Raw genomic sequence first — 9,707 nt, 5'->3', positions numbered from 1 at the left:
ACCCAATACAAATACTTTCCAAAAATTAATTCACACTAAAGTTATTTTCCTGTCAGCAGACACAAGGAAATGTTAAAGGATATTCTTCAGGCAGGAGAAGCATGATCCTAGATGGAAATGTGGAGACTAAAGACCATGAAAGGAACAAATATGCACATAGATCTAAATGAATATTGATTAATTATATAACAATGTGCAGTTTTTTTTTTTTTTTTTTTAATTTTTTTAACGTTTTTTATTTATTTTTGAGACAGAGAGAGACACAGCATGAACTGGGGAGGGGCAGAGAGAGAGGGAGACACAGAATCGGAAGCAGGCTCCAGGCTCTGAGCCATCAGCCCAGAGCCCGACGCGGGGCTCGAACTCACTGAACGTGAGATCGTGACCTGAGCTGAAGTCGGAAGCCCAACCGACTGAGCCACCCAGGCGCCCCAACAATGTGCAGTTTTTAGGGAAGTACAGAAAATGCATGACAGCACATGTTTGGCCGGGAATCCATGTTCTAAGTCTCTGCATTGATAAGGAAAAATAAAATATAAATTAACAAATTTATATTAGACAAGGATATACATTGTAATTGTAAGGGAGTAAAGAAAAGTAAGAGAACACGTATGCATGAAGCTGAAAGAGGAGAGAAACTGGAGTAATTTAAAAAAAAATCAAAAGAATGAGAAAAAGGAACATAGAATAACAAGTACAAATAGAAAGCACTTATGAGACAGAAGATTTAAACCCCAATATCAGTAATAACATTATATGCAAATAGACTAATTGCTCTAATTAAATGACAAAGATCAGCAGACTTGATAAAAAACGTATGAAGAGAAGATGAGAGAAAAGAAACCTTAGCTGATTTTCAGGCTACCAAGTACAATTCTTTTTTTCAAATTATCAGTCCTGGAAACAGCTTTCCAGAAGAACAAGAGCTTTTTCTCTTAATGAACTTAAACAACAACAGTAGCTGAGGTGGCCAAGAGCATTAGAGGTCAATCTCTGGGTAGCCAGAAAGCCAAAAAGGCTGCCCCTCATTTTCCTACAGCAATGGGGTAAGGAAAAAGCATACTGCCTCTAATAAAGATATGACAGGATGTCTAAGAGAAATTATCTCCAATTTTATGATCTAATAAAAGGAAGGAACTAATTGTCTCTTAAACCAATTTGAGGGTAAAGAGGCTAAACAAACATTTGTCTTGTTCAGTTATTTCCAAGGAACACAAAAATACAGTTTTAACTGCAAGAATAAGCAGCATTAAGTCCAGTAACTTACTTTTAACTCCCTACTTCCACCCATCCTCAAATAAGATTCTAAGGAACATACGAACTATGAAAATTCAATCCTAATAGGAGAGGAAGACAAAAAGCACACTTCTGGTGGCTAAAACAGATAATCTTAGATTTCTACTTCAAGGGAGAATCTACCCACACAAGATATCAACCTAATAATTATTATAATCTACTTCCAAATAAGTACCTCACCATTTATCTACAGTTTAATAGACATAATGAAAGGCACGGACACAAAGCTTGGTTCAAGTACAATTTCATTTAATCTATTTTTTAGATCTTTAAATATGTGTTCCCAAATGATAAAGCTTTTTAAATTGATTATGTGGCAGTGAGAACTACTTTCATTTTAAGTAATTCTTCATTCAGAGTAACTCCTTCACATCAAAACCTAGGGACTATTCCATGAACTCTGTACCATGGAACTCAGTAATTAATATTTTACAGAAATAAGAGTTCCTTGCAGGATTACAGCAGAGAGGTTGAGGATGACGTAAAATAGAAATTTGAGTTATCTTGGTATACTAACTCACGAACTGAGAATCTCAAGGTTTACAAGGATCTCACAAAGTTTCCAATTCAGTATCTTGGCCTTCCAACATATTCTTTTTTTTTAAGTTTTATTTATTTTTGAGAGAGAGAGAGACAGAGAGAGAGAGAGAGAGAGACAGAGAGAGAGAGAGAGCGCTAGCGGGGGAGAGGCAGAAAGAGAGGAAGACACAGAATCTAAAGTGGGTTCCAGGCTCTGAGCTGTCAGCACACAGCCTAATGTGGTGCCTGAAACCACAACCCGTGAGATCATGACCTTAGCCAAAGTCAGACGCTTAACCAATTAAGCCACCCAGGTGCCCTTTTCCAACATATTTTTAATGATAAGGAACATTCTATTTTTTTTTTTTTAATTTATTTTGAGAGAGAGAGTACAAGTGGAGGGGGGTGGGGAGGGGCGGGGCAGGCAAACAGAAAGGGAGAGAGAGAATCCCAAGCAGGCTCCATGCTACCAGCACAGGGCCCAACACAGGGCTCAATCCCATGAACTGTGAGATCATGACCTTTGATGAAACCAAGAGTCAGATACTCAACCAACAGAGCCACCCAGGTGCTCCAGGGAGCATTCTCTCCTCGAAAGACTGTCACCAGATGGCTCCACAATAGTTATCACTTGAAAAATCACCTGTTTACAGTTTGACTTACTAGTTCTAATGTCATGTTAATCAAAACAAAAATCAAAATACCAAATTAATAAGCCGTCAATCAAAAACAAAATCAAACTAAAGTTTACACATACATAGCCCTTTAAATAGTTGAGGACAAACTCTCATGAGCCCCTATGTTCTTCTCTCCAAATCCACAATTTGCCCAGCTATCTTAGGACATAAAAATCTCTTTCAAATCCTTGCTGCTATTCTCTAAATGAATTCATATTTGTCTAAATAAACCCTTCTTAAAGTAGTACCCCAGAATTCAGCTGAGTGATTTAGATATGGTTTTAAAAACCAGACCACCACTCCCTTAAAAGCACAGCACAAAAGATTTGCCACATTGCTGACAAATCTAATTGGTCCCCATTTTCTCTCCTGCCCCATCCCCAACCTTGTGTTGTTATATCTCAAGTTCCATTTTCTTATTACTCATGACTTTCAAGTTGTCACCATGGACATCTGAGGCATGGACATAAATACTGTTCATGCTCCTTCTTATAAATCCTTCTTTCTGGATAATACCTGCTATCCTTCCAAGTCTGTGAATCCTGATACTAATAACTTGGCAATTCAGTTTGCCAATGTCACTTAGTTCAGAGCAATCACATTCTTCCCAGGCCTCTTAAGAAATAATTCAGGCCTTGGGGCTCCTGGGTGGCTCAGTTGGTTAAAGCGTCCAACTTCAGCTCAGGTCATGATCTCATGGTTGGAGCCCCATGTCGGGCTCTATGCTGAAGCCTGGAGCCTGGAGACTGCTTCAGATTGTCTCCTTCTCTCTCTGATCCTCCCTTGCTCACACTCTGTCTCTCTGTCTCTTGAAAATAATTAAACATTAGGAAAAAAAAAAAAAAGGAAAAGAAAAGAAAATATTTCAGGCCTCACAAGGCCCTTGTTTCTGGTATCAAGAGCCATGGTCCAGAAAGACAAATCCAACAAATTTCAGCCATTTACCTCCCAGATTGTCCCCTCCCTTAAGTTCTACCTAGAGCAGGAAAATACCATGAAAACATTAAGTACAGCCACAAATCTTTCAGTTTAGTGGTCAAGATTTCATATTCCCTTAAAAACACCTCTCCAGGAGGAAGTGAGAAGGAAAGAACACACAGAGGACTTTCAAAAGATACTGCTTAAGAAGAAGAAAAGACATAGACCTGAATTTTTTTTTTAACATAATTGACATAACTTACATTAGTTTCAGGTATAAGGTTTTCTTTCTTTTTTTTTTTTAAATGCTTTTATTTTTGGGAGAGAGAGCGCACGCGCACAGGAGCCAGCAGGGGAGGGGCAGAGAGAAAGGGAAACAGAGGATCTGAAGTAGGCTCTGCATTGACAGCAGAGAGCAGGATGAGGGCAGGGCGGGCTCGAACTCATGAACCATGAGCCAAAGTCAACACTTAACCAACTGAGCCATCCTAGTGCCCCTATAAGATTCTATTTCTTAAGCTTGGTGTTGGACACCTGGGCATATGATTTAATACGATTGTTTATAGATTGTTCAGGTTAAAACATTTTGCATACAGAATTTTTTAAAAAGGGGGGTACCTGCACGGCTCAGTCGGTTAAGCATCTGACTTAGGCTCAGGTCATGATCTCTCTCTCTCTCTCTCTCTCAAAAATAAACATTTTTAAAAATTGAAAGAAAAAAAATGCTACTGTCCTGGTTTATTTTTTCACCTTATGAATCAGTAAAAATACAGTCATTAGCAACTTCAGTAAATATATACCAGATTCACTCTCTAGAAGACAACCCAATTGACAATCATAAAAGTTTCTATAATAACAAAATTGAGGGAAAATATAGAATTTGAGTTATTTGAAGAAAGTTCAATCATAAATGAAGATATATCCCCCAAAATATAACACACAAAAGCTACGTAAAAAGTTTTCAAAAAAAATTACTTTTTGCAAGTATATTCTTTCAGATCTTTGCTTCTTCCTTCAAAACCCCTCATTATCCCTCTACTCTCACCTATTCCTACCACCATCATCCTTCATTACCCCTTGCCCAGATTAAATTTAAAGTCCCAACTAGTCTCCCAGGTATCTACTCTCTCCAATCCAAACCCTATCTGATGCTGAAGACATGATAACTGTTTAAAATAATAATAATAAAAAGCCTAACAGATCAATCATTCCCCTACCTAAAAACCTGTACTGACTGGTTCTTTACTGTCTAAAGGTTAAGATCCCAGACTCTTCATCATGGTCTCCAAAGCAGTACAGCCTTCATCACAGATTTCTCCCTAGGAAGACTGCAGGCTCTTGCAGGAATTATATTTTAGATGCTTCCATGTCCTCAAGCCTTCTATAGCCCCTCTATAGCCCTAATGCACTGAAGTCTACCTAACTGAAATGGAAAAAATATATGTCTGTAAATTTCTTTCCAAATTTAAAAGAACACAGCAAATAGAAGCTCTATATAATTCAAATATAGCTCCTTAGAAATATATTTCCTAGGGTTTTTTTGAAACGAAAGATTTAAAACTACTACACTTATTTATCCATATTAAATCATTACATTTTATCTAAATTCTATTGCTATTCTTTACCCTTTATTCTTACCATTTAAAGAAAAGGTATTAAATATAACACATAAATTCAGAAAGTATGTAACATATAAAAGTATGCTGTAATATATTATAAAATAGGCATCCATGTAACCACAGCCCTGGTCAAAAAACAGACTAGAGCCAATATCCAGGAAGTCCCCAGATGTCTCTTTCAGCTTACAACTCCATCCCTCTCACCTAGATTTACTCCCTATCCTCAACTGTATGGTAATCACATCTTTGCTTTCCTTGATAGTAATTACCTAAGTTTGAATCCATAAATCTGCATTATTCAACCTTCTTTTAATTTCTGCTCCACCAAAAAGGCTTTTTAGAATTTTTTTTTTCTGAATCTATCCCCCACCACAGATATACTGTGTTAACAGTTTATATAATATGGCCCCTTAAAAGGCCACAGACCAGTGTATATCTAAGATTTTTTTCACTCCAAGGAACCAGTTTTCACCCCATTGGTGGGGATACTGTCTCCACTGAGAAGGCATGCCCTAAGCAATTTAGTTTTACCTATTTTTGAGCCCAATATAAACGAAATTGTACAAGACTTGTTTTGGGGTCTGGCTTCTTTTGCTGAACATTGGGTTTAAGGTTCACCCATCGTTTTGCACATAGCTCTATTCCTTTTTATATGAATACCACAGTTTTCCATTCTACTGAAACAGACACTTGGGTTATTTTCTGTTTGGGGCTATTATAAACAACACTGCTCTGAACAATTTGAGTACCTAAGTGCTCATCTCTCGCAGGGTACATACATGAAAATTCCTGAGCCACAAGGAATGAATACCTTCTATGTTACCAAATAATCCCTACGTGTTTTCCCAAAGCAATTATAAAAATATACATTTCCATTAGAAGTATATCGAGTCCCCTTAAAATTTTCTTACCTTAAAAGAGAAGTTAAGCAAAATATATTCTATGCCTTCTTTTTCTTTTAAGATCTGAAGATCACTGTGCAAAGGACTATCAGGGTCGACCCTAAGAATTACATAACAAAAAACCAATTAAAATAAAAAGTCCAAAGATTTTTTCTTACTAACCACAAAAATGAACCAGTTCAAGAGCTAAACAGAACCCCTAGGGTAAGTTTCAAACATAAACTTGCTCTATGGTCCCTGGAAAAATAAACTGCAATAGCTTTCAACTCCTTGAGATTAAATGTCCAAAAAGATCACAGTATTCTAAATCCATTCCCATAAGGGGATTCCAAGTTAGCAGTCATTCTAAAGGAAAGTCATATGTACATAAATTTCCTTAAGAACTCAAAAAAAAAATAATCTGCTTCTCTAAAATTGTATTATTATTAGCCAAGGGATTCAAGGAAAGAAAATTACCATGGACAAGACCAGAAAAACTGAAATCACTAACAAAATCTAAATTTGTCTACAACTGTTTCTACACATTAGGGCCTACTCAAATTCCTCATTTCAAATACAAACTGGATATCACAGTCAATCAGGTTATTAAATTCACTTTTGTTTCTATAGTTCCCAATTATCTAACTCCATGAAACACTTTATCCCATAGCTAGTCCTTCTTCTCCTTCCTCTTTCTCACTTTACTTATTTAAGCCTAAGAAACAGCTCATTTTAACAACCTGAGAACTAGTTCTACAGAAACACAGCCTAAAATTCTAAGTAAAAACCATATTTTAGAGGTTATCAAATTAAGGGGGAAAAAGTCTCCATTGTGAAAGTCTATCATTACGAAGACTGGGTTAGCATATAAGAGTCACTTACTTCTGCAGTTTAACATGCCAGTCATATAAACTGTCATTTATGAGTTCCACTGAATAAATCCCTGTAAAGATATAGGCCATGTAAATTACTCTATTTGATCTTATACATACGACTTCGGTATAAATGGATACACTAAATAACCATCAAAATCTAGAAATTTTGCTACTAAAACATAGAATAAGCTATATTGTAAGTATTTTGCCATTGAGCTGAGTATCTTATACTCTCAATACATAATTAAAGCCATCAATGAAGAGGATTCTTTAAGGAGCTGAGAAACTGTTTACCATTAACTGTGAATAGGAGGGGGAAAACTATGCAAAAATCATGTGTACTTTAAGATTCTTCTTCTATACACATGCAATTATTTCTATAAAAATGAAATCCCTCTATATAGTTTTATAAACTTTCTTCAACTTTCTGGGGCATCTTTCCAACTTAGTATGTAAGAAGTCTACTGTCAATCTTTAAATAACTATAGAAATTTGTTTCATGGATATACCATAATTTAACCAATTCCACCCTATATCTGATTATTAATTTTTAATTTGCTACTACAAACAATGCTGTAGCAAACAAGTAATTATTTAACATTTAAAAATAAACCCATATTCAAATATTTAACTATACTTGATCAGGTTTCTACAGATAAACTTTTAGACATATCGGAAGAAAAACAGGATGCCAGAACTTCTAATAACTCCGAAGCAAGTTCTGCTTACCTTGGATTCTAAAGCAGAAATTTTTTTTGCTTGTTTTTTGTTTTTATGTAAGCTCTAATGATTTAGATTTGATCACTCTAAGAATTTCTGAATGGATCACAAAGCTACTTTTTCAAACATATTATAAGGTTGGCTCTTTCCCTTATTTAATATTGTTAGAATCTCAATAACAACATAGGGGATTCTTATTTCAAGTGGAGAGGTTCCACAGTATTTAAGTCTTATTCTGTAAGAAAGAACACTCAAACTTTGAAATGAAGGGGGAAAAAAGGCCAAAAACAAAACCAAACCAAAATCACCTATTCTTTTAAAGATATGCCATAACAACCTCTACAATAAAAGTTGATTATGTGGTTAAAAAAAAAAAAAAAAAAAAAAGGAACAAAAATTCATAAAAATCAACTTGGCAATAGTTCTTTGTTCATATAATATTTTCTTGTTTACTTTCCAAAGCAGATATTACTTGTAATATTCCTAGAAGATAAAAATCATCTATGAATTAATCCTTGTTAGCAAGAAGACAAAAAAATTTTTGAGGTATCCATAAAAACAATTTTCAAAAATCTGAACAAGTAAACTCCTCTTATTCTACCTTCCACATCTTTTGATAACTTGATTAAATCTGCATTTAAAATCCCTAAAATAAAGTTCATAACCGTTTCTGTGCCTGTCCAGTTATATTATGAGAACTGAAGTTTACTATTTGAAACTTAAAAACAGCATAAGGACAACGGAGCAGACACCCAGGGGTCCTTACCTGCTTTATAACTCTGTGATCTGTATATGTCCCTGAGCTCTTTCATTAGCCTATCTGAAGCTTGCACAGACCCAGATACTGCACCCTGAAACAGAAAAACTGCTGTTTACCAGGATCTACAGAGTCCAATAACTGAAGATTTCAGGTATATAAGCCTGAAAGTTTACAATGAGATTTATAAAAATAGATCACAACTCAACATTTTAAAAACTCAAAGAAGCTTAATTAAATTGAGGATTATAAAGTTTCAACAGGAATATAAAATTGGGGGACAAGTCTGGCTCATTTATGATTTAAAAAAAAAAAAGTCTAACCAACCTGTCTAGATCACCATGGCTCCTGCAGTAGCCTAGAAGTCAGTATAAACCTATTTCAAATTGTATTGATTTTTTAAAATATTAATTTTTTTTAAGATTTTATTTTTTAGAGCACTTTTAGGATCACAGCAAACTTTAAAGAAAGGTCCAGAGATTTCCCATGTAACTGCCCCCACAATGCATAGTCTCCCTTATTATCAATTTCCCTCACCAGAAGGTATATATTTTTTTAAGTTTATTTATTTTGAGAGAGAGAGAAAGAGGGAGAGAGAGAATATCAAGCAAACTCTGCGCTGCGAGTGCAGATGCTGACACAGGGCTCAGTCTCACAACCATGAGATCATGACCTGAGCCGAAATCAAAAGCCGGACACTCACCTGACTGAGCCACCCAGGCACCCCCAGAAGGTACATTTCTTAAATTGATGAATCCATGGACACATCAATATCATCAAAATCCATAATTTACCTGAAGGTTCACTTCTGGTGTTGTATACTATATAGGTTTGGAAAATGTATAACACCACATATCCATCACTACAGTATCACAGTATTTTCATTGCCCTTAAAAATCCTCTGCGCTTTGCCTATTTATCTCTCCACCCCACCTCTGGCAAGCACTGATCTTTTTTATGGTCTCCACAGTGTTGCCTTTTCCAAAATATCACACAGTTGGAAACATACAGTTATGCAGCCTTTCATCAGATTGGCTTCTTTCACTTAGTAATATGGATTTAAAAACTCTCCATGTCTTTTCATGGTTTGACAACTCATTTCTTTTTTTTTTTAGCAGGGAATAATATTTCATATTGTCTGGATGTACCACGGTTTATCCATTAACCTACTGAAGGATATCCTAGTTGCTTCCAAGTTTTGGCAATTATGAATAAAGCTGCTATAAACATCCAGTATTGAGGTTTTTGTCTGGACAGAAGTCTTCAATTCATTTGGGTAAATACCAAAGACTGAAACTGCTGGAATGTATGGTAAAAATTATGTTCAGTGTTATAAGAATCCGCCAGACTGTCTTCAAAAGTGGCTGTATCATTTTACATTCCCATCAGCAATGAGTGAGAGTTCCTGTTGCTTCACAGTCTCCTCAGCATTTAGCATTGTCAGT

The 9,707-nt window shown here is 35.7% G+C and overlaps 1 protein-coding gene across 2 annotated transcripts in view; it reads right to left on the bottom strand.

The window, feature by feature from the left end:
- UBE2Q2 (ubiquitin conjugating enzyme E2 Q2) overlaps positions 1-9,707 on the bottom strand; it is a 66,046-nt gene that overhangs the window by 26,851 nt on the left and 29,488 nt on the right. For both annotated transcript variants that reach the window (XR_006203421.1, XM_042941299.1), the window contains exons 6-8: positions 8,272-8,356; positions 6,793-6,853; positions 5,941-6,031 (exon numbers count right to left, since the gene is read on the bottom strand). Coding sequence is in view for 1 of the 2 variants with exons in the window: in XM_042941299.1 (XP_042797233.1) it covers positions 5,941-6,031; positions 6,793-6,853; positions 8,272-8,356 (237 nt within the window). In the remaining variant the exon portion in view is untranslated. The remainder of the gene's footprint in view (positions 1-5,940; positions 6,032-6,792; positions 6,854-8,271; positions 8,357-9,707) is intronic.

The sequence above is a fragment of the Panthera leo genome, chromosome B3 (genome assembly GCF_018350215.1).
Source record: "Panthera leo isolate Ple1 chromosome B3, P.leo_Ple1_pat1.1, whole genome shotgun sequence".
NCBI lineage: Eukaryota > Metazoa > Chordata > Mammalia > Carnivora > Felidae > Panthera > Panthera leo.
This window is presented reverse-complemented; position numbering and strand designations above follow the sequence as displayed.